Genomic DNA, 27,723 nt, shown 5'->3' with positions numbered 1-27,723 from the left:
GCTGGTTTTCTATTCTACCTGATAATTAATTGTACCCGCCTGGTGTCCCAGGTCTAAATCAGTCCCTGATGGGGAAGAATTAAAAAATTGGTACTGGCTTTGAGGTCCAGAGTTGAATTTGAGGGCTCTTTGACTTTCCTCACCCCCTCCTGAGGCTTTTACAATTTAAATCCAAGATGGCAGGCACCACTCTGCGAGTGTCATGATGATAAGAAAAATGAAATGAAGGTTGACCTCTATGTCATTCCGTTTCATTACTATGTCAGTTGGTGTGTAGCTACATTGCCTGCAAAATCTATGTATTTCAACGTTATCCTTTGGAGTTAGGGCTATGATATGGTTTAAAGTTCCAGTACATTGGGGTCATAGTGTCTATAGCTTTGTAAACAATTTTGAAGTAAATGTTGACAAGATTATTTTGATCTGTACAAAAAGGTAATCTGTAAAAGGTGTACAGTTGAAGTCAGAAGTTTACATACACTTAGGTTGGAGTCATTAAAACTCGTTTTTCAACCACTCCACAAATTTCTTGTTAACAAATTATAGTTTTGACAAGTTGGTTAGAACATCTACTTTGTGCATGACACAAGTAATTTTTCCAACACTTGTTTACAGACAGATTATTTCACTTATAACTCACTGTATCACAATTCCAGTGGGTCAGAAGTTTACATACACTAAGTTGACTGTGCCTTTAAACAGCTTGGAAAATTCCAGAAAATGATGTCATGACTTTAGAAGCATCTGATAGGCTAATTGACATCATTTGGAGGTGTACATGTGGATGTATTTCAAGGCCTACCTTCAAACTCAGTGCCTCTTTGCTAGACATCATGGGAAAATAAATAAAAATCAGCCAAGACCTCGACAAAAAATTGTAGACCTCCACAAGTCTGGTTCATCCTTGGGAGCAATTTCCAAACGTTTGAAGGTACCACGTTCATCTGTACAAACAATAGTACCAAGTATAAACACCATGGGACCACGCAGCCATCATACCGCTCAGGAAGAAGACGCGTTCTGTCTTTTGGATATGAACGTACTTTGGTGCGAAAATTGCAAATCAATCCCAGAACAACAGCAAAGGACCTTGTGAAGATGCTGGAGGAAACAGGTACAAAAGTATCTATATCCACAGTAAAACGAGTCCTATATCGACATTACCTAAAAGGTCGCTCAGCAAGGAAGAAGCCACTGCCAGACTGTGGTTTGCAACTGCACATGGAGACAAAGATTGTACTTTTTGGAGAAATGTCCTCTGGTCTGATGAAACAAAATTGAACTGTTTGGCCATAATGACCATTGTTATTTTTGAGGAAAAAGGGGAGGTTTGCAAGCCGAAGAACACCATCCCAACCGTGAAGCACGGGGTGGCAGCATCATGTTGTGGGGGTGCTTTGCTGCAGGAGGGACTGGTGCAGTTCCCAAAATAGATGGCATCATGAGGAAAGAAAATTATGTGTATATATTGAAACAACATCTCAAGCCATCAGTCAGGAAGTTAAAGCTTGGTCGCAAATGGGTCTTCCAAATGGACAATGACCTCAAGCATACTTCCGAAGTTGTGGCAAAATGGCTTAAGGACAACAAAGTCAAGGTATTGGAGTGGCCATCACAAAGCCCTGACCTCAATCGTAAAGAAGATTTGTGGGCAGAACTGAAAAAGCGTGTGCGAGCAAGGAGGCCTACAAACCTGACTCAGTTTCACCGGCTCTGTCAGGAGGAATGGGCCAAAATTCACCCAACTTATTTTGGGAAGCTTGTGGAAGGCTACCCGAAACGTTTGACCCAAGTCAAACAATCTAAAGGCAATGATACCAAATACTAATTGAGTGTGTGTAAACTTCTGACCCACTGGGAATGTGATGAAAGAAATAAAAGCTGAAATCAATCATTCTCTCTACTATTATTCTGACATTTCACATTCTTAAAATAAAGTGGTGATCCTAACTGACCTAAGACAGGGAATTCTGACTAGGATTAAATGTCAGGAATTGTGAAAAACTGAGTTTATATGTATTTGGCTAAGGTGTATGTAAACTTCTGACTTCAGCTGTATCTATTTTGTTGATTCAATTCTAGTAGGCCTAAATTAAATAACATGTGGAGGGGTAATAGTATTATAACAGATATAGGGAGGGAGGAGGGGGGAGGACAATACAACATAACCATCCCCTACTGTCCTCTATCTCACAACTGATTAAATAAAAAACTCTCTCACAATTCTGCAATGAACAGTGTGTTTTGACCTCTGTAGCACAGGCTAACACCTCACTCTTCCCATAAGAATACACATTGTATTTACTGCCCCACACACTGAATTAATGACACACAGACACACATAAAGTGTGACAATTGGACCTTTAGTGTGAATGTGTGTGCGCATGCATGCCTTTGTGTGTGTGTGTGATTGTGTGTGTGAAACACAGTGTGTGTGTGTGTGTGTGTGTGTGTGTGTGTGTGCGTGTGTGTGTGTGTGTGTGTGTGTGTGTGTGTGTGTGTGTGTGTGTGTGTGTCTGCCTGCCTGCCTGCCTGCCTGCCTGCCTGCCTGCTAGATACAGCAGCATCTTCGACTACATTAATTAACGTGGAGTGCCTTTAAAGTAAATTCTGGTCATGGGTGATGAGGTGATGACTCATAATCATATGCGGAGGAAAGGCGACTGATTGGTGTCACTCTCACTGTGGTTCATTGGAGCAGGAGAGATGGGGTCACTATGTGGCAGGTCCCCTCTTGTCTAGTGAGTGTGATTGGTTCAGGAGAGATGGGGTCACTATGTGGCAGGTCCCCTCTTGTCTAGTGAGTGTGATTGGTTCAGGAGAGATGGGGTCAGTATTTGTCAGGTCCACTGAGATGTTGTTAGTCTAACTTAATAATAATGTGGCAACGGTAGATGGATCAGGAAATGTGTGATACAGACACGGCAGGGTCTCGGGGGAGAGGAGGAGCGAGGGAAAGTCTGCAAAAGGGATTTATTTGAGTTAGTGTCTGTGTGTGAGAAACTGAGATAAAGAGAGGAGAGACACAGTGACAGAGAGAGAGCGCGAGAGAGAGAGAGAGAGAGAGAGAGAGGCAGATATGATTTGATAGTTCATGGGTCAACAAGATCTTATAGTTTCCCTTCCAAATTCAACGTATTATGGTGGTTACAGGGTTAATTCCGTGTGGTTACAGGGTAAAACAGAAACAACTCAAAGGGTTCCGTTTATGTATTCATTCTGAGTGGTTAAGGATGGGGCTATGGTTTGGGGAAGGCTTAAAAGAAAACATTAAAAACAACCCACTGCTACCATCAAGTATCAACAGTATTTGTCACGGCTTGCCAACGCATCGTAAACTGTGATGGCGCAGTGGTCTAAGAAGCGTGCTCTGGATCCAGCATCATGAGGTTGTATCCAGTGCCGGGCAATTATCTGTCTTCTTTTGTAAGAAGCACAGAGGAAGGCATATATCAATGTTCTCAGAACCTTTTCAGACGTCTGAAACTGTCGTCTGTTTCTAGTGATCAGGCTGGATAGGTGGGTGGCTGTGGAGATGCGTGTTGTATATTTGCTCCAGTGGCTCAGTCACGGAGAAAGATAGAGGGAAACCTTGCCAGTAGTCTCCCTGACGTCACACACACACACACACACACACACAGACACACATGCACACATGGAAACACACAACTCACACACACTTGCTCTGGCAAGTTGTTGCACTGGCAGTGACAGCTGCTTCAGCTTGAGCCTAGGCATCAAAACCCAAATGTCAAACTGTTACAAACACACACACAATCACAAACACACACACACACACACCATAACAAAACGTTCATGGGCTAGAAGACTGAGAGGCGACAAACAAGCCAATATTAAGAAGACAGGGAGAAATGTTAATGGTGTGTGTGTGTGTGTGTGTGTGTGTGTGTGGGTGTGTGTGTGTGTGTGTGTGTGTGTGTGTGTGTGTGTGTGTGTGTGTGTGTGTGTGTGTGTGTGGGGGGGGGGCATAGAGAGAGAGAGAGAGATGAGGAATGGAGAGTGATAAAAAGGAGAGAATGAGGGTAAATGAAGGTAAATGGATAGATGACCGGGAGAGAGAGTGGAGGGGGGTAAATGAAGGTAAATGGATAGATGACCAGGGAGAGAGAGATGAGGAATGGAGGTGATAAAAAGGAGAGAATGAGGGTAAATGAAGGTAAATGGATAGATGACCAGGGAGAGAGAGAGGAGGAATGGAGAGTGATAAAAAAGAGAGAATGAGGGTAAATGAAGGTGAATGGATAGATGACCAGGGAGCACTGTTGCGGTGTTGAAGAATGAGACTGGTTTTTGCAGCAGTGCTTGTAATGCATTTTCTTAGCTCTTTCTCTTGCTCTGTCTCTCCCTCGTTTAATTTCTCTCTTTATCTCTCCCTCGTTTAATTTCTCTCTATCTGTCCCTCCCTTATTCTCTCCCTCATTCCCTAAGCTGTCTCTGTTTCTTTTTTTCTCATTCTCTATCTCTCTAATAATTTCCTCAGCTCTTTCTCTTTCTCTCTCTCTATATATATATCTCATTCTCTCTTCCTCTCTATTTGTCTCTCCCACTCGTTTCCTCAGCTTTTTTCTCTTTCTATATTTCTCTTTCCCTCCCACATTTAATCAGTTCTTTAATTCTCTTCCTCGCATTCTCTCTCTCTCTCTCTCTCTCTCTCTCTCTCTCTCTCTCTCTCTCTCTCTCTCTCCCCCCAGTGAATGAGGGCGTTGAGAGAAAAACCCCTTGAGCACATCCTGTCAAAGAAGAAGACGACACCCTTAACTTTTCTTTTTCTGTCAGATAAATTAAATATTTTAACAAGGACTGAAATCAAAGAACAGTCTTGACTACAATCCTCAATCTAGTCTAGTTTAAACCTGAACTTCACTTCATTCTTGACACCCTCTCCTTGTCTCGTGCTCCGACTTCACCGCTGCTCTTTTGTACGTTCGTTAACTCAGTTCGTTAACTCATCTAGTTAACTTGCCCTGCACCAATTTAAGGATTAACCCATGTCCCACTGACTTTCCATTTCCCTTTGACAGCGCTAGCAAAAAGCCATTTCCCCCTTGTGGTTTCTGTGTAGGAGGTGGATAGACCACATACTGATTTCAGACACTGTTAGATGTTAATACATGTTAATGTGTGACAGACTCTATAGAAGACAACACACCCTTCGTATAACATTCTATTCCGGAATATCATCTATTACATTGTTCTGTCGTCATGATTCTGACATTCCAACACTTAACTTGTCACAGCCCACAGAATTACGTGTAGAATCTAAGTAATTTGATCTCTGTTTCACAGCCTTTGCTTTCACGCATGCTAATATATCTTTACATAGATGACAATGCCACATAGATGACAATGATACATAGATGACAATGATAAATAGATGACAATGGCACATAGATGACAATGGCACATAGATGACAATAATACATAGATGACAATGATACATAGATGACAATGACACATAGATGACAATGACACATAGATGACAATGATACATAGATGACAATGATACATAGATGACAATGATACATAGATGACAATGACAAATAGATGACAATGATACATAGATGACAATGATACATAGATGACAATGATACATAGATGACAATGACAAATAGATGACAATGGCACATAGATGACAATGATACATAGATGACAATGACACATAGATGACAATGATACATAGATGACAATGACACATAGATGACAATGATACATAGATGGCAATGATACATAGATGACAATGATACATAGATGACAATGATGGACTGGCTGCATTGAGATGATGACTTGGACCAGATATATATATATTATTCTAATACACATGGTGTTGGTGGAAATGTTTAATGATGACAATTAAAGACGTAGATGGAGAGGTAGTGAGTAGATTACGTGGTCTGCGTACCAAATGGTATCCCTATTCCATCTATAGTGCACTACTGTTGGCCAGAACCCTATGTGCCCTGCACTCTTAGACCAAACGGTGCTATCTAGAACCTAAAAGGGTTATGCGGCTGTCCTCATGGGAGAACCCGTTGAAGTAGCCTTTTTGGTTTCAGGTAGAATCCTTTTGGTTCCAGATAGAACCCTTTTGAGTTCCATCTAGATTTTTTTTTTAAAGGGTTCTAAATGGAACCCAAATGAGTTCTTTCTGGATCCAAAATGGGTTCTCCAATAGAGAAAGCAGAAGAACCCTTTTGGAACCCTTTTTTCTAAGACTGTGGTCAAAAGTGGTGCACAGAATAGGAAATAGGGTACCATTTGGAAAGCAGTCTTGGACTAGATCTACATGATCTCTAATACAAATGGTGTGTTAGATAGCATGTCTGGCTACGCTCACCATAATACAACCCTGTTTAATCACATCACTATCGTCACGTCCTGACCATAGTAAGTTGTTATTTTCTATAGTAGAGTAGGTCAGGGCATGACAGGGGGTGTTTGTCCATTTTTGTATTTCTATGTTTAGTTTCTAGTTTTGTATTTCTAGGTTGGTTTTTGTTTGGCATGACCTCCAATTGGAGGCAGCCGGTTGTCATTGTCTCTAATTGGAGGTCATATTTAGTTGATGGTTGTCCCACTTGTTTTTTGTGGGTGATTATATTTTGTGAGTAGTGTTTGTTCCTCCTGCGTCACGGATTGTTGTTTTGTCCTTCAGTTTATTATTTGTATTGCATTTAGTTTCACTGTTTAATAAATATGTGGAACGAAACAGACGCTGCATTTTGGTCCGATCATTCAGACAGCCGTGACAACTATAATAATGCATGGGTTCACAGATGAAGCATGCTAATCCATTTGTAGGCCTACATACACGCTCGCACGCACGCACGCATGCACAGACACACACACACTGTACACCTAGCTACTGCGTAAGTGGTCCTTTGCGACGCGTAATGCATTTGCATGGCAACTGATGCAAACAAATATGAATGCTGGATGCTACGTAAATAGAGGAATGTGCAGTGAAGGATTTACTTCAAGACAATAAAGGGTGTGTGTGTGTGTGTGTGTGTGTGTGTGTGTGTGTGTGTGTGTGTGTGTGTGTGTGTGTGTGTGTGTGTGTGTGTGTGTGTGTGTGTGTGTGTGTGTGTGTGTGTGTGTGTGTGTGCGGAGAGGGGAGCGTGGTGGTCCTATCTGTTGTTGACAACCGTTGATGATGAAGAAGTATTTGTGTTCCATACTGACGCCCACTCATCATGAAGAGGGAAGTGTTCTGTGCTTTCTCTCTCTCTCTCTCTCTCTCTCTCTCTCTCTCTCTTTCTCTATGTCTCTGTCTCTCTCTCTCTCTCCTTTACCTCGCTCCCTTCTTATTCGTTCATCCGGTTACCTGCTGCGCACTTTGTCCTTCTCCGGTCTCTCTGTCTGTCAAAAAACAAACACAGAAATCCAAACATATTTAGAGAGGTCTCTTTTCAAGTCTGTCTTAGTGACTGATTGTAAACAAACATTTCTATCATGATCAAGGTCTTTCAGTATCAAATAGTGAAAATGTTTACTCCAACATTGGATCATTCACTATGACAACCAGAGGATAGTTCTGGAGCCCAAGTGGTTGGTGTCAATCTGTTGTTTCCATGACGTCCTCTATTTCACCTCTTCATCTTTTCTATGTCATCGTTTTGCTCACTCCCTCTTTTATTCTCTTACTTTAAATCTGCCTGTCGTTCACATCACAGTCCTGTACACCACACAGTTCAATACAAGTCCATACTCTCTCTCTCCCCCCCCCCTCCCCCCCCTGCATTCGCCCTGTCGTAGTTGTAATTGTATTTCTCACCTTGTCATCACGGTCTGCCCGGCCTGAAGATCAGAGCTCTGATTGATTATGCACTGTTGGAGTATACACACACAGACACACACACACACACTGTCACACACACACACACTGTCACACACACACAGATGCACACGCGCACACACACACACTGATGCACAACCACACAGGCACACACACATAGCTGTTGTATGCCTGATCTTCAATAAATTCCTCTTCATCAACCTGTGTGATTTTCGGTTGTTTCATTCGCCATGTGGCAATGCAGGAGAGGGAGGAGAAGAACGATGGATGGGCACTGAGTCACTGACCTCCATCTAGTCCTGTCATTCTCCTCCGTTACTCATCCTCCGTTCCTCACACAGCTATTCATCTCACTCTCTGGCTTGCCTGGCAAATGTTTCATCTGTCCATCCGTATATCGCTCCACTACCCCCATCCTCCCATACTGCTTGCTATACACAGGTTGACGTTTATTTTCATAAAGTCTTGTCCTGGAGGCAGAACCCATTTAGCGATTTCCACTAAATGGGCCAGCTATAAAGTCCAAATTGGCTGCTATTTAAAAATGTATTTAAGGTTAGGGTTAGGCATTAGGGTTAGCAGTATAGTTAAGGTTAGGGTTAAGGTTAGGGTTGGGTGTAAAATCAGATGTGATGACTTTGTGGCTGTGCCAGCTAGGGACCTCTCTGCAGAGCTTCCTCCAGAACAAGACGCTAACCTGCTTGCTATAGCCTACAGTCTGACCCAGGGGCGGACTGGGACCAGAAGTCGTCCTGTGCATTTCTAACACACCTGCCCATGTTTTCCTCAAGGCCCGCATTAGTAGCCAAATAATGATCATTTTGCGCAAACCATTTCCGGCCCTGGCCCATCTATCTAGTCAAACCAAGTACATCAGCAAGAATCCCATTCCAACACTTTAGGCCTACAGAACATATCCGACAAAGTGCTTCATCTTCTGTCTTTTCTTGTCATGCTTTTATTGCTCCACTGTTTTCCATCGACACAAATGCTGACAGTTGCAATTTGGACAGTCAATTCACCTAAACCAGCCCTTTATTTTAGACTAGGCTACTGATCCTAGGCACAGTGTCCATAAGCAGGCAGCGCTGGAGCCTCTGGGTATTTCATAAGGAAGATCAAAGACTCAACATCGTTATGGTTTTTCACTTCAAAAACATCCCCAGCTGTAAGCTGGGAGTTCATTAGCCTATGTAACAATGTCCTTATCTTCTGACATGAAAAGCTTTGAAAAGCTCCAGGCTTTACAAGAAAAGGGGTGTCCCGTCCTTCACACAGCGAACAAACCACCTCAGCACGCGGGCTCTCCTGGCAATCCCTGGCGAATGGCGGGGAAACGGAACTCCCCACGAGGGGTCTGTGCTGAAAATGTATGATTGTGTTGTGTTGAAAGGGCGCGGTTCAAACTGCACTGCGCTGATACGGAGAGGCAAATCCATATTAACGGAATAGAGGAGTCAGTCAATGAAACAAGGCCATTCTGTTGCGCTCCTTCTCTCTCCCCCCTCCCTCTATCTATCTATTTCTTTCTCTCGCTCCACGTGTTTTTCTTAACCACCGAGGCGAGATAGAATAAATGAGCTTCAGGCAATCTACAAATTAGCTGCCGTCCGTCTCAGCCTAGACAGTTTGTGCATTTGAAGTCAGGAACGGCATGGCGCGGTGGAAGGCAGCATTGCTTCCAACTGTGAGTCCCCATCATCATAAGCGACAGCGCGAGACGCTTGACAGAGGGTTCAGGCTGTAATCAATATCATCTCAACCCTCAACGATACTGTGAAGTGTGTGGCACTCGGGATGAATACAGAACGGGGGCTCTCAGCTTGTGTGGTTGTTGTGGGTTAAAGGGGTTCACATGGGTGTGACATGGGCTCATCAGGAATTAGGGGGATACATTACAGAACAATTATATTGTATGCATCATTAAAGCCAGTGACGAAATTAATGGCGGGGGTCTGAATAGTGTGTGTGTGTGTGAGTGTGTGTACAAATCCCCGAAGCTGACTGTGGACCGGAAACGTAAAGAGAAGACGTGATTGGGTCATGTGTAAAGGCCCCGGTGTAAGGTTACAATACAGTGTCTGATTCGATCAACAAATGACTGTTTTATATCTTGTCATGAATATATTTACACAAATATTTCTTTATGCAATTAATCCTTTACAATTGTTCATGCGCTGGTGCTTTCGTTCAGGAATACAGAAAATAAATTCACCTGCACACCTGGCTGGTTATAGTATTATTATTATTATTATCTGTTAGTTTCTGTTAGAAGCTGTAACTGGACTTTATTAATGAGTATAACTCTATTACTAATCACCTGGCTGGTTATAGTATTATTATTATTATCTGTTAGTTTCTGTTAGAAGCTGTAACTGGACTTTATTAATGACTATAACTCTATTACTAATCACCTGGCTGGTTATAGTAGTATTATTATTATTATCTGTTAGTTTCTGTTAGAAGCTGTAACTGGACTTTATTAATGACTATAACTCTATTACTAATCACCTGGCTGGTTATAGTATTATTATTATTATTATCTGTTAGTTTCTGTTAGAAGCTGTAACTAGACTTTATTAATGACTATAACTCTATTACTAATCACCTAGCTGGTTATAGTATTATTATTATTATTATCTGTTAGTTTCTGTTAGAAGCTGTAACTGGACTTTATTAATGACTATAACTCTATTACTAATAGAACCTATATATAAAGTTGATGAAATGGATTACGCTGTAGTGTTTTATTGTAGGGGGGGGGGGGGGAATAGGCTATAGGCCTACGTGTTTCTAGGACTGTAGAATTATACAAAACATATCCTTGACTCTCTAAACAAATAACTATTGTTATTTTATTAATGTATTCCCATTATTTCTTCATGCTGTTAATCATTTACAATAGCTTATGCACTATTTATAAAGCATTTATCAAGTATGTTTGCACACCTTGTAGGTTGATATGCATCTGATGCATATGCTAAAGAGGATGCCTGGCAACATTCTCTAGTGGGTTCTGATATGCTGAAAGGCTATTCAAACTGATCTAGATTAGAATCCATTCTCTAGTGGGTTCTGATATGCTGAGAGGCAATTCAAACTGATCTAGATTAGAATCCATTCTCTAGTGGGTTCTGATATGCTGAAAGGCTATTCAAACTGATCTAGATTAGAATCCATTCTCTAGTGGGTTCTGATACGCTGAAAGGCAATTCAAACTGATCTAGATTAGAATCCATTCTCTAGTGGGTTCTGATACGCTGAAAGGCAATTCAAACTGATCTAGATTAGAATCCATTCTCTAGTGGGTTCTGATACGATGAAAGGCTATTCAAACTGATCTAGATTATAATCCATTCTCTAGTGGGTTCTGATACGCTGAAAGGCTATTCAAATTGATCTCGATTGGAATCCATTCTCTAGTGGGTTCTGATACGCTGAAAGGCTATTCAAACTGATGTAGATTAGAATCCATCTTCCCCTTGTGCCCTAAACAATAGCCTACACTATTATCCCCAGATGGTACTAGTTGATGCCAAATAAGGAGTTTCCTCTTGTGTCCCCACAGTGTCATCTACCCTTATTTCAATCAATCAGTTACATCTGAAGGGGTGTATTCATTCTAGATTTTCTTCTTTTTTTATTTATGTTTTCGTCTTGTCTCTAGGTTGTCAGGAAAGTAGTGTCCCCAGTAGGTGACATAAACACGTGTGTGTAAGTGTGTGTGTGTGTGTGTGTGTGTGCGTGCATGCTTAGGCCTACAAATGGATTACCATGCTTCATCCATGAACCCATGCATTATTATAGTGATGTGATTAATTAGGCTGAGCGTATCCAAACATCTAATTTCCCCTCCAACACCATTGTCATTTGTGTGTGTGTGTGTCTGTGTGTATGTGTGAGAGAGAAGGGGAATTGAATCTATATGAGAAAGAATTGTGACGCTATAACAAAGGAGAGACATACAGTATGAGGGCTAGATTTTTGTGGGTACACCAGAAGCTATGTGGATGTCTGCCAATGCGGGTTAACGCTCCATCTGAATGAATCGAGGCCTTCGTCAGTGCAACAGCCTTGTGTGCTGATGGTCTAAAGGCAGCGGCATTCAGCCCCTGTCATGCCCAGCAAGCCTCAAAAAACATTTGCATATAAATGACATGCAGTGATGAGAGAGAGAGAGAGAGAGAGAGAGAGAGAGAGAGAGAGAGAGAGAGAGAGAGTCAAATCAGAAACTGTATTGTCTAATGGCCTCGTCAAGGAGAAGTGATCTTGAGTAACTGAAATAAATGACACAGACTAAATAGATGAATAACATTGGTCCCTAACTCACAGATCTGCTGCTGCTCTCTCTCTTTCACACACTCTCTCTCTCTCTCTCTCTCTCTCTCTCTCTCTCTCTCTTTCACACTCTCTCTCTCTCTCTCTCTCTCTCTCTCTCTCTTTCACACACTCTCTTTCTCTCTTTCACACTCTTTCTCTCTTTCACACACTCTCTCTCTCTCTCTCTCTCTCTCTCTCTCTTTCACACACTCTCTTTCTCTCTCAGACACACACACACATGCCAACAAAAAACTCCTCCAACATTTTGTCCATAAACTTTTACCCAGATCAATTAGCCTGGCTAACCCAGCGGTGTGATGGGATTCATTAGGATCCCCATTAGCCGACGGCGATAGCAACAGCTCTTACTGGGATCTGACACGTAATGAAAAAGACATTACAGACAAAAGACTTTACAATTTACATCCATTTAAAACATGAACATGTAGTGTTTGTGTGTGTGTGTGTGTGTGTGTGTGTGTGCATCTAACAGTTCCCCAGACATGTCAGCACATACACACAACAAGTAGGTCACATGGGGAGAGGTGTTGTGCCGTGAGGTGTTGCTTTATTTGTTTATTGAAACCAGGTTTGCTGTTCACTTGATCTATATAAGATGGAAGGGAGTTCCATGCACTCCTGGCTCTGTATAATACTGTACGTTTCCTTGAATTTGTTCTGGACCTCGGAACTGTGAAAAGACCCCTGGTGGCATGCCGGGTGAGGTAAGTGTGTGTGCCAGTGCTGTGTGTAAGTTGACTATGCAAACAATTTGGAATTTCCAACACATTATTGTTTCTTATAAAAAGAAGAAGTGATGTGGTCAGTCTCTCCTCAACTCTTAGCTAAGAGAGACTGGCATGCATAGTATTGATATTAGCCCTCTGATTAGGTCCTATGATTGAGTATAGTCTGGCCTAGGGGTGTGAAGGTAAACAGAAAAGCACTGGAGCGGCGAACCACCCTTGCTGTCTCTGCCTGGCCGGTTCCCCTCTCTCCACTGGGATTCTCTGCCTCTAACCCTATTACGGGGGCTGAGTTACTGGCTTACTGGTGCTCTTCCATGCCGTCCCTAGGAGGGGTGCGTCACTTGAGTGGGTTGAGTCACTGACGTGATCTTCCTGTCCAGGGTTGGCGCCCCCCTCGGGTTCGTGCCTTGGGGGAGGTCTTTGTGGGCTATACTCAGCCTTGTCTCAGGGTTGTAAGTTGGTGGTTGAAAATATCCCTCTAGTGGTGTAGGGGCTGTGCTTTGGTAAAGTGGGTGGGGTTATATCCTGCCTGGTTGGCATGTCCGGGGGTATTGTCGGATGGGGCCACAGTGTCTCCTGACCCCTCCTGTCTCAGCCTCCAGTATTTATGCTGCAGTAGTTTATGTGTCGGGGGGCTAGGGTCAGTCTGTTATATCTGGAGTACTTCTCCTGTCTTATCCGGTGTCCTGTGTGAATTTAAGTATGCTCTCTCTAATTCTCTCTCTCTTCCTCTTTTTCTCTCTTTCTCTCTTCTCTCAGAGGACCTGAGCCCTAGGACCATGCCTCAGGACTACCTTCTTGCTGTCCCCAGTCAATCTGGTCCTGCTGCTGCTCCAGTTTCAACTGTTCTGCCTGCGGCTATGGAACCCTGACCTGTTCACTGGACGTGCTACCTTGTCCTGGACCTGCTGTTTTTGACTCTCTCTCTACCGCACCTGCTGTCTCTAACTCTGAATGATCGGATATGAAAAGCCAACTGACATTTACTCCTGAGGTGCTGACCTGTTGCACCCTCGACAACCCCGGTGATTATTATTATTTGACCCTGCTGGTCATCTATGAACGTTTGAACATCTTGGCCATGTTCTGTTATAATCTCCACTCGGCACAGCCAGAAGAGGACTGGCCACCCCTCAGAGCCTGGTTCCTCTCTAGGTTTCTTCCTAGGTTCCTGCCTTTCTAGGGAGTTTTTCCTAGCCACCGCGCTTCTACATTTGCATTGCTTGCTGTTTGGAGTGTGGTGTCAAAAAAGCACATACTCTCTGTAGGCCAGGTATAGAACAGATACTCTCTGTAGGCCAGGTATAGAACAGATACTCTCTGTAGACCAGGTATAGAACAGATACTCTCTGTAGACCAGGTGTAGAACAGATACTCTCTGTAGACCAGGTATAGAACAGATACTCTCTGTAGGCCAGGTATAGAACAGATACTCTCTGTAGGCCAGGTATAGAACAGATACTCTCTGTAGACCAGGTATAGAACAGATACTCTCTGTAGGCCAGGTGTATAACAGATACTCTCTGTAGGCCAGGTGTAGAACAGATACTCTCTGTAGGCCAGGTATAGGACAGATACTCTCTATAGGCCAGGTATAGAACATATACTCTCTGTAGGCCAGGTATAGAACAGATACTCTCTGTAGACCAGGTATAGAACAGATACTCTCTGTTCTATAGGCCAGATACTCTCTATAGGCCAGGTATAGGACAGATACTCTCTATAGGCCAGGTATAGAACAGATACTCTCTCCATCTTTACAACCATTGAATTTATATGTTTTGACCATGACAGTTTACAATCAGGTAACACCAAGTAATTTAGTCTCCTCAACTTGTTCAACAGCCACAGCATTCATTACCAGATTCAGCAGAGATCTAGAGGTTAGGGAAGGATTTGTACCAAATACAATGCTCTTAGTTTTAGAGATGTTCAGGACCAGTTTATTACTGGCCACCCATTCCAAAACTGTAAGAAGAATCGTTAAGGGTCTGAATCTAAAATCTAAATTCCATTCTACATTCCACAGGGCGGCAGCGGCTCGAAGATAAAACGCTAGCCTATACTGTCCCGTTTTTGACAAATTAGCTTTCGTTAACGGGCCGTGGTGAACATTAGCGTTTGCTGTCACCGTGGAAATCCGGTGTGGTAGAACAAAGTCACGTCAAGCCCGGTTTGCTCATCTAGCCGTTAAATAACACCCATTTGTCTCACTTATTGCCCTGACTCCTCCTGCTCAACGATAACAAATGTTGCACAACAAATAAAAAATGTTCACTCCGGCACTTAAAATAACCATTACTTACTCCAGTAGCTCGGTATAGATACAAAAAAATATATAATTCTAGCGTATTGTGCTGTAATGTGCTTTGGCGCATGGGGCAGATTCAACAAAAGCAATAAGCTAGATTTAATTCTTTACTTTCAATACCAATAAAGGAATAAGGTTGTAGGCCAGCATAACCATGTCTAATATAATTTATTTTTTACGTCTTATAATATACCCAATATTATGACTGTCCCTCACATACAGTTGTGCATGAACATACATTGGGATTGGTGGGGGGCTATGTGAGCCATGTGGTGGGGAGAAGTCAACTACATGCAGATCAACTAGTAAGTACATTTTGTAATAGCTTGGTGGTAGTTGAACTAAATTCAAATCTAAGTAGTGTTTTCAGTAGTTAATTAAGCAATATACCACTGCTAAGAGCTGTTCTTACCCACGACACAAGGCAGATATTGGCCATATACCACAAACCCCCGAGGTGCAAAAATAAAATAAATATGGGTGAGGTAGGGAATAATGTTGGTTATTTTTCAGCATAAGACCTGCCTAAGAACAGTTTTGGGGTTTAATAGACTATGGGAACATTTGACCCCAGAGGGATCTGTCTTGCAATTTGTAGTCTATGACATTTCAGATTTAGATATGACCATTTTTCAAGAAGTAGTTTGGATGTAAACTACTTTTTCAAAGTAACTTAAGATAAGTATGCCATATTTTTCTTATTAAGGGTAGATGTAGTGCATCTTAACTTTTTCCAGTGGGAAGTAGCCTATTTTGTAGCTTGGTAAATTATATTTTCAGAGTAGCTTCTCCAACACTGTGACCTGGGATTCCATCACGCTTGAGATTCAGCACCATGGAGAGCCCCCCCCCCCCCCCCCCCCCCCACACACACACACACACCTTCTGACCACATTTGTCGATCGATAGGGTGCAAGGACAGGTCAGAGGAGCAATAGAGAGTACAAGGTCCTGTAATAGCAGGTCCTTGGAGCGCTACTGAACTATGCGCGACTTCTCCTTGCTGGTGGACTGCTACCATCTAGCGGTGGAATGTGGCACTACAACCTTTAGAGAACAGTCATTTTCTTATCTGATTGAGCACCCTACAATTATGCGGAACAGCAAGTCTGAACAAAACCGGCAGTTCACTTCCCGAGTGTAGGTTAGGCTCCCTCCCCTCACACACACCCTCTCGGAAAGGTGTCGGAGAGAGAGGCTCAACCAACAACAAGTTGTGACAAATCCTTTTTATCAAGGACAGGGAGTTCGCACAAAACTGAAGTTGGGAACCATGCAAGTGTTTCACTGAATGGACCGAACGGAAGAATCGATTTGAGTGGAAGTTTATTTTTCTTTTTATTTCAGTTGAGTCTGGCATACCTCATCCTCTCGTGTCTAGGCTACCGCCTGCGTGTGTAGGCAGCCGAGGACCCACCCGAAGACACACTTTTATGCTGTGATTTGTCGGTTGTCTTCTCGGTTCAGGACTGATTTAAAGGATTGGAAATGCCTGGGAACGAGAGAGTTGGTCGTCTCTTGAAAGAGATCATTCAAAAGCCAGGGAACGACGCGTGCGCAGACTGTGGCGCGCCTGGTAAATAGAAATGTGCTACTGATGTTCTGGCTTTGCTGCAAAGAACCTTCTAGCCTAGACATTGTAGATGAGAGAGGGTGGGAGTTGGCATGCAACAGGCGCTGACATGTACAGGTGGAAAAATACCTTTAGCCTATTTTAGGCCTATTTGAGTTGCTCTGGGAAATGTAGGAGCAGAATAGGCCTACTTGCATTTTGCAGCCTAACGGTGCAAAAAGTAAGCATATTGTTTCCAAAAGTATGTATGTCTGTGGGCTTCAGTCTGCAACCTGGTCTCAGAGCATTTCATATTATTCTGTACTTAAATCAGAAACACCATTTGGTATGATATGTTATGTTTCGTCTTCATTTGTGGATGTCCGTCTCCATTTCGTATGATATGTTACGAATTGCAATTTGTACAATATGTTCTGAAATGTAATTCGTACAATATTTTACGAATTTGCTAAACTTATGACATGTTACGCATTCCAATTTGTTGTGGCTAATGTTAGCTAGGTCTATTTGTTAGGGGTTAAGGTTAGGAGCTGTACAGGTGTTGTGCCGAAAATCCCCCCCTGCCAGACCCTACCTTCTAATTTCCTTAATTGGGTGGCTAGAGTCAAATACTTTCTGTGGCACACATCAGAGTCAAATACTTTCTATGGAACAAACTTCACGTCAGGATAGGCAACCGAAATGAATAATTCATGTATGTGTGTTAGATTAAACATAGAGGAGGGAGTAGATGCCGCCCCCGGGTCCGGGCGGGCGCTGAAGGGGGGGTTCTCCTAGGGCGCCATACAAGCTAGAACCGCCACATACACTTGAAAGAAATAGCCAAACCCGAAAACTGCAGACAAAAATGCTTTCCGCTACTAAGATCAGTGAAATGTAGGCTAAACTGACAATGGAGCGAAGTGCAGAAATCTCAACTAGCAAGTCGCAATAATGAAGAACGGGAAGGGGGGGGGGGGAGAATTCTGGCAGGGGGGAGATTTGCGGCACAACACTGGCCCGTTCATAAGGCAGGATTAGGTGGCCGCCTATGCATGGAGATTGGCGAGGGTGGCATTTTCTGAGCTAAACTGACCAAGACGCACCTCCAACAACACATAAGACCTCACTTAATTCTGCCCCAAAACAATGACATATTTAAACCAATGGCATAATTATGGGCTTTTTAGGTGAGCGCTGATGCCTAACTCTGATAAGCAGTGCCTACTTTGTCAAAGGCAGGGAGGCAAGATATTTATGTATAGATTTGTATAGGCGTAAGAATACTATATACAGGGTCAGTACCATATTATAATGTACAGGGATACTGGATCTATAGAGGTAGATATGTATAGGGGTAAGAATACTATATACAGGGTCAGTACCATATTATAATGTACAGGGATACTGGATCTATAGAGGTAGATATGTATAGGGGTAAGAATACTATATACAGGGTCAGTACCATATTTTAATGTACAGGGATACTGGATCTATAGAGGTAGATATGTATAGAGGTAAACATACTATATACAGGGTCAGTTCCAGTACCATATTATAATGTACAGGGATACTGGATCTCTAGAGGTAGATATGTATAGGGGTAAACATACTATATACAGGGTCAGTACCATATTATAATGTACAGGGATACTGGATCTATAGAGGTAGATATGTATAGGGGTAAACATACTATATACAGGGTCAGTACCATATTATAATGTACAGGGATACTGGATCTATAGAGGTAGATATGTATAGGGGTAAACATACTATATATAGGGTCAGCACCATATTATAATTTACAGGGATACTGGATCTATAGAGGTAGATATGTATAGGGGTAAACATACTATATACAGGGTCAGTACCATATTATAATGTACAGGGATACTGGATCTATAGAGGTAGATATGTATAGGGGTAAACATACTATATACAGGGTCAGTTCCAGTACCATATTATAATGTACAGGGATACTGGATCTATAGAGGTAGATATGTATAGAGGTAGACATACTATATACAGGGTCAGTTCCAGTACCATATTATAATGTACAGGGATACTGGATCTATAGAGGTACATATGTATAGAGGTAGACATACTATATACAGGGTCAGTTCCAGTACCATATTATAATGTACAGGGATACTGGATCTATAGAGGTAGATATGTATAGGGGTAAACATACTATATACAGGGTCAGTTCCAGTACCATATTATAATGTACAGGGATACTGGATCTATAGAGGTAGATATGTATAGGGGTAAACATACTATATACAGGGTGAGTTCCATATTATAATGCACAGGGATACTGGATCTATAGAGGTAGATATGTATAAGGGTAAACATACTATATACAGGGTCAGTACCATATTATAATGAACAGGGATACTGGATCTATAGAGGTAGGTATGTATAAGGGTAAACATACTATATACAGAGTCAGTTCCAGTACCATATTATAATGTACAGGGATACTGGATCTATAGAGGTAGATATGTATAGGGGTAAACATACTATATACAGGGTCAGTACCATGTTATAATGTACAGGGATACTGGATCTATAGAGGTAGATATGTATAGGGGTAAACATACTATATACAGGGTCAGTACCATATTATAATGTACAGGGATACTGGATCTATAGAGGTAGATATGTATAGGGGTAAACATACTATATACAGGGTCAGTACCATATTATAATGTACAGGGATACTGGATCTATAGAGGTAGATATGTATAGGGGTAAACATACTATATACAGGGTCAGTACCATATTATAATGTACAGGGATACTGGATCTATAGAGGTAGATATGTATAGGGGTAAACATACTATATACAGGGTCAGTTCGAGTTCCATATTATAATGTACAGGGATACTGGATCTATAGAGGTAGATATGTATAGGGGTAAACATACTATATACAGGGTCAGTACCATATTATAATGTACAGGGATACTGGATCTATAGAGGTAGATATGTATAGAGGTAAACATACTATATACAGGGTCAGTACCATATTATAATGTACAGGGATACTGGATCTATAGAGGTAGATATGTATAGGGGTAAACATACTATATACAGGGTCAGTACCATATTATAATGTACAGGGATACTGGATCTATAGAGGTAGATATGTATAGGGGTAAACATACTATATACAGGGTCAGTACCATATTATAATGTACAGGGATACTGGATCTATAGAGGTAGATATGTATAGGGGTAAGAATACTATATACAGGGTCAGTACCATATTATAATGTACAGGGATACTGGATCTATAGAGGTAGATATGTGTAGGGGTAAACATACTATATACAGGGTCAGTACCATATTATAATGTACAGGGATACTGGATCTATAGAGGTAGATATGTATAGAGGTAAACATACTATATACAGGGTCAGTTCCAGTACCATATTATAATGTACAGGGATACTGGATCTATAGAGGTAGATATGTATAGGGGTAAACATACTATATACAGGGTCAGTACCATATTATAATGTACAGGGATACTGGATCTATAGAGGTAGATATGTATAGGGGTAAACATACTATATACAGGGTCAGTACCATATTATAATGTACAGGGATACTGGATCTATAGAGGTAGATATGTATAGGGGTAAACATACTATATATAGGGTCAGCACCATATTATAATTTACAGGGATACTGGATCTATAGAGGTAGATATGTATAGGGGTAAACATACTATATACAGGGTCAGTACCATATTATAATGTACAGGGATACTGGATCTATAGAGGTAGATATGTATAGGGGTAAACATACTATATACAGGGTCAGTTCCAGTACCATATTATAATGTACAGGGATACTGGATCTATAGAGGTAGATATGTATAGAGGTAGACATACTATATACAGGGTCAGTTCCAGTACCATATTATAATGTACAGGGATACTGGATCTATAGAGGTACATATGTATAGAGGTAGACATACTATATACAGGGTCAGTTCCAGTACCATATTATAATGTACAGGGATACTGGATCTATAGAGGTAGATATGTATAGGGGTAAACATACTATATACAGGGTCAGTTCCAATACCATATTATAATGTACAGGGATACTGGATCTATAGAGGTAGATATGTATAGGGGTATACATACTATATACAGGGTGAGTTCCATATTATAATGTACAGGGATACTGGATCTATAGAGGTAGATATGTATAAGGGTAAACATACTATATACAGAGTCAGTTCCAGTACCATATTATAATGTACAGGGATACTGGATCTATAGAGGTAGATATGTATAGGGGTAAACATACTATATACAGGGTCAGTACCATATTATAATGTACAGGGATACTGGATCTATAGAGGTAGATATGTATAGGGGTAAACATACTATATACAGGGTCAGCACCATATTATAATTTACAGGGATACTGGATCTATAGAGGTAGATATGTATAGGGGTAAACATACTATATACAGGGTCAGTACCATATTATAATGTACAGGGATACTGGATCTATAGAGGTAGATATGTATAGGGGTAAACATACTATATACAGGGTCAGTTCCAGTACCATATTATAATGTACAGGGATACTGGATCTATAGCGGTAGATATGTATAGAGGTAGACATACTATATACAGGGTCAGTTCCAGTACCATATTATAATGTACAGGGATACTGGATCTATAGAGGTACATATGAATAGAGGTAGACATACTATATACAGGGTCAGTTCCAGTACCATATTATAATGTACAGGGATACTGGATCTATAGAGGTAGATATGTATAGGGGTAAACATACTATATACAGGGTCAGTTCCAGTACCATATTATAATGTACAGGGATACTGGATCTATAGAGGTAGATATGTATAGGGGTAAACATACTATATACAGGGTGAGTTCCATATTATAATGTACAGGGATACTGGAACTATAGAGGTAGATATGTATAAGGGTAAACATACTATATACAGAGTCAGTTCCAGTACCATATTATAATGTACAGGGATACTGGATCTATAGAGGTAGATATGTATAGGGGTAAACATACTATATACAGGGTCAGTACCATATTATAATGTACAGGGATACTGGATCTATAGAGGTAGATATGTATAGGGGTAACCATACTATATACAGGGTCAGTACCATATTATAATGTACAGGGATACTGGATCTATAGAGGTAGATATGTATAGGGGTAAACATACTATATACAGGGTCAGTTCCAGTTCCATATTATAATGTACAGGGATACTGGATCTATAGTGGTAGATATGTATAGGGGTAAACATACTATATACAGGGTCAGTACCATATTATAATGTACAGGTATACTGGATCTATAGAGGTAGATATGTATAGAGGTAAACATACTATATACAGGGTCAGTACCATATTATAATGTACAGGGATACTGGATCTATAGAGGTAGATATGTATAGGGGTAAACATGCTATATACAGGGTCAGTACCATATTATAATGTACAGGGATACTGGATCTATAGAGGTAGATATGTATAGGGGTAAACATACTATATACAGGGTCAGTTCCAGTACCATATTATAATGTACCGGGGTACTGGATCTATAGAGGTAGATATGTATAGGGGTAAACATACTATATACAGGGTCAGTTCCAATACCATATTATAATGTACAGGGATACTGGATCTATAGAGGTAGATATGTATAGGGGTAAACATACTATATACAGGGTCAGTACCATATTATAATGTACAGGGATACTGGATCTTTAGAGGTAAATATGTATAGGGGTAAACATACTATATACAGGGTCAGTACCATATTATAATGTACAGGGATACTGGATCTATAGACGTAGATATGTATAGGGGTAAACATACTATATACAGGGTCAGTTCCAGTACCATATTATAATGTACAGGGTTACTGGATCTATAGAGGTAGATATGTATAGGGGTAAACATACTATATACAGGGTGAGTTCCATATTATAATGTACAGGGATACTGGATCTATAGAGGTAGATATGTATAAGGGTAAACATACTATATACAGAGTCAGTTCCAGTACCATATTATAATGTACAGGGATACTGGATCTATAGAGGTAGATATGTATAGGGGTAAACATACTATATACATGGTCAGTACCATATTATAATGTACAGGGATACTGGATCTATAGAGGTAGATATGTATAGGGGTAAACATACTATATACAGGGTCAGTACCATATTATAATGTACAGGGATACTGGATCTATAGAGGTAGATATGTATAGGGGTAAACATACTATATACAGGGTCAGTTCCAGTTCCATATTATAATGTACAGGGATACTGGATCTATAGAGGTAGATATGTATAGGGGTAAACATACTATATACAGGGTCAGTACCATATTATAATGTACAGGGATACTGGATCTATAGAGGTAGATATGTATAGAGGTAAACATACTATATACAGGGTCAGTACCATATTATAATGTACAGGGATACTGGATCTATAGAGGTAGATATGTATTGGGGTAAGAATACTATATACAGTGTCAGTACCATATTATAATGTACAGGGATACTGGATCTATAGAGGTAGATATGTGTAGGGGTAAACATACTATATACAGGGTCAGTACCATATTATAATGTACAGGGATACTGGATCTATAGAGGTAGATATGTATAGAGGTAAACATACTATATACAGGGTCAGTTCCAGTACCATATTATAATGTACAGGGATACTGGATCTATAGAGGTAGATATGTATAGGGGTAAACATACTATATACAGGGTCAGTACCATATTATAATGTACAGGCATACTGGATCTATAGAGGTAGATATGTATAGGGGTAAACATACTATATACAGGGTCAGTACCATATTATAATGTACAGGGATACTGGATCTATAGAGGTAGATATGTATAGGGGTAAACATACTATATATAGGGTCAGCACCATATTATAATTTACAGGGATACAGGATCTATAGAGGTAGATATGTATAGGGGTAAACATACTATATACAGGGTCAGTACCATATTATAATGTACAGGGATACTGGATCTATAGAGGTAGATATGTATAGAGGTAGACATACTATATACAGGGTCAGTTCCAGTACCATATTATAATGTACAGGGATACTGGATCTATAGAGGTACATATGTATAGGGGTAAACATACTATATACAGGGTCAGTACCATATTATAATGTACAGGGATACTGGATCTATAGAGGTAGATATGTATAGGGGTAAACATACTATATACAGGGTCAGTACCATATTATAATGTACAGGGATACTGGATCTATAGAGGTAGATATGTTTAGGGGTAAACATACTATATATAGGGTCAGCACCATATTATAATTTACAGGGATACTGGATCTATAGAGGTAGATATGTATAGGGGTAAACATACTATATACAGGGTCAGTACCATATTATAATGTACAGGGATACTGGATCTATAGAGGTAGATATGTATAGAGGTAGACATACTATATACAGGGTCAGTTCCAGTACCATATTATAATGTACAGGGATACTGGATCTATAGAGGTACATATGTATAGAGGTAGACATACTATATACAGGGTCAGTTCCAGTACCATATTATAATGTACAGGGATACTGGATCTATAGATGTAGATATGTATAGGGGTAAACATACTATATACAGAGTCAGTTCCAGTACCATATTATAATGTACAGGGATACTGGATCTATAGAGGTAGATATGTATAGGGGTAAACATACTATATACAGGGTCAGTACCATATTATAATGTACAGGGATACTGGATCTATAGAGGTAGATATGTATAGGGGTAAACATACTATATACAGGGTCAGCACCATATTATAATTTACAGGGATACTGGATCTATAGAGGTAGATATGTATAGGGGTAAACATACTATATACAGGGTCAGTACCATATTATAATGTACAGGGATACTGGATCTATAGAGGTAGATATGTATAGGGGTAAACATACTATATACAGGGTCAGTTCCAGTACCATATTATAATGTACAGGGATACTGGATCTATAGAGGTAGATATGTATAGAGGTAGACATACTATATACAGGGTCAGTTCCAGTACCATATTATAATGTACAGGGATACTGGATCTATAGAGGTACATATGTATAGAGGTAGACATACTATATACAGGGTCAGTTCCAGTACCATATTATAATGTACAGGGATACTGGATCTATAGAGGTAGATATGTATAGGGGTAAACATACTATATACAGGGTCGTTCCAGTACCATATTATAATGTACAGGGATACTGGATCTATAGAGGTAGATATGTATAGGGGTAAACATACTATATACAGGGTGAGTTCCATATTATAATGTACAGGGATACTGGATCTATAGAGGTAGGTATGTATAAGGGTAAACATACTATATACAGAGTCAGTTCCAGTACCATATTATAATGTACAGGGATACTGGATCTATAGAGGTAGATATGTATAGGGGTAAACATACTATATACAGGGTCAGTACCATATTATAATGTACAGGGATACTGGATCTATAGAGGTAGATATGTATAGGGGTAAACATACTATATACAGGGTCAGTACCATATTATAATGTACAGGGATACTGGATCTATAGAGGTAGATATGTATAGGGGTAAACATACTATATACAGGGTCAGTACCATATTATAATGTACAGGGATACTGGATCTATAGAGGTAGATATGTATAGAGGTAAACATACTATATACAGGGTCAGTACCATATTATAATGTACAGGGATACTGGATCTATAGAGGTAGATATGTATAGGGGTAAACATGCTATATACAGGGTCAGTACCATATTATAATGTACAGGGATACTGGATCTATAGAGGTAGAAATGTATAGGGGTAAACATACTATATACAGGGTCAGTTCCAGTACCATATTATAATGTACAGGGATACTGGATCTATAGAGGTAGATATGTATAGGGTAAACATACTATATACAGGGTCAGTTCCAATACCATATTATAATGTACAGGGATACTGGATCTATAGAGGTAGATATGTATAGGGGTAAACATACTATATACAGGGTCAGTACCATATTATAATGTACAGGGATACTGGATCTATAGAGGTAGATATGTATAGGGGTAAACATACTATATACAGGGTCAGTACCATATTATAATGTACATGGATACTGGATCTATAGAGGTAGATATGTATAGGGGTAAACATACTATATACAGGGTCAGTTCCAGTACCATATTATAATGTACAGGGATACTGGATCTATAGAGGTACATATGTATAGAGGTAGACATACTATATACAGGGTCAGTACCATATTATAATGTACAGGGATACTGGATCTATAGAGGTAGATATGTATAGGGGTAAACATGCTATATACAGGGTCAGTACCATATTATAATGTACAGGGATACTGGATCTATAGACGTAGATATGTATAGGGGTAAACATACTATATACAGGGTCAGTTCCAGTACCATATTATAATGTACACCGATAATGGATCTATAGAGGTAGATATGTATAGGGGTAAACATACTATATACAGGGTGAGTTCCATATTATAATGTACAGGGATACTGGATCTATAGAGGTAGATATGTATAAGGGTAAACATACTATATACAGAGTCAGTTCCAGTACCATATTATAATGTACAGGGATACTGGATCTATAGAGGTAAATATGTATAGGGGTAAACATACTATATACAGGGTCAGTACCATATTATAATGTACAGGGATACTGGATCTATAGAGGTAGATATGTATAGGGGTAAACATACTATATACAGGGTCAGTACCATATTATAATGTACAGGGATACTGGATCTATAGAGGTAGATATGTATAGGGGTAAACATACTATATACAGGGTCAGTTCCAGTTCCATATTATAATGTACAGGGATACTGGATCTATAGAGGTAGATATGTATAGGGGTAAACATACTATATACAGGGTCAGTACCATATTATAATGTACAGGGATACTGGATCTATAGAGGTAGATATGTATAGGGGTAAACATACTATATACAGGGTGAGTTCCATATTATAATGTACAGGGATACTGGATCTATAGAGGTAGATATGTATAAGGGTAAACATACTATATACAGAGTCAGTTCCAGTACCATATTATAATGTACAGGGATACTGGATCTATAGAGGTAGATATGTATAGGGGTAAACATACTATATACAGGGTCAGTACCATATTATAATGTACAGGGATACTGGATCTATAGAGGTAGATATGTATAGGGGTAAACATACTATATACAGGGTCAGCACCATATTATAATTTACAGGGATACTGGATCTATGGAGGTAGATATGTATAGGGGTAAACATACTATATACAGGGTCAGTTCCAGTTCCATATTATAATGTACAGGGATACTGGATCTATAGAGGTAGATATGTATAGGGGTAAACATACTATATACAGGGTCAGTACCATATTATAATGTACAGGGATACTGGATCTATAGAGGTAGATATGTATAGAGGTAAACATACTATATACAGGGTCAGTACCATATTATAATGTACAGGGATACTGGATCTATAGAGGTAGATATGTATAGGGGTAAACATGCTATATACAGGGTCAGTACCATATTATAATGTACAGGGATACTGGATCTATAGAGGTAGATATGTATAGGGGTAAACATACTATATACAGGGTCAGTTCCAGTACCATATTATAATGTACAGGGATACTGGATCTATAGAGGTAGATATGTATAGGGGTAAACATACTATATACAGGGTCAGTTCCAATACCATATTATAATGTACAGGGATACTGGATCTATAGAGGTAGATATGTATAGGGGTAAACATACTATATACAGGGTCAGTACCATATTATAATGTACAGGGATACTGGATCTATAGAGGTAGATATGTAT

The 27,723-nt window shown here is 40.2% G+C and overlaps 1 protein-coding gene across 1 annotated transcript in view; it reads left to right on the top strand.

Moving 5' to 3' along the window:
• The first annotated feature begins 16,367 nt into the window (after positions 1–16,367).
• Positions 16,368–27,723, top strand: part of LOC106564376 (arf-GAP with dual PH domain-containing protein 1) — a 112,213-nt gene continuing 100,857 nt past the window's right edge. Inside the window, exon 1 of the mRNA XM_045708390.2 lies at positions 16,368–16,772. Within this exon, the coding sequence (XP_045564346.1) occupies positions 16,685–16,772 (88 nt within the window). The 5' untranslated portion in view covers positions 16,368–16,684. The remainder of the gene's footprint in view (positions 16,773–27,723) is intronic.

This window comes from Salmo salar, chromosome 02 (genome assembly GCF_965601325.2).
Source record: "Salmo salar chromosome 02, fSalSal1, whole genome shotgun sequence".
In the NCBI taxonomy this organism is placed as follows: Eukaryota; Metazoa; Chordata; class Actinopteri; order Salmoniformes; family Salmonidae; genus Salmo; species Salmo salar.
This window is presented reverse-complemented; position numbering and strand designations above follow the sequence as displayed.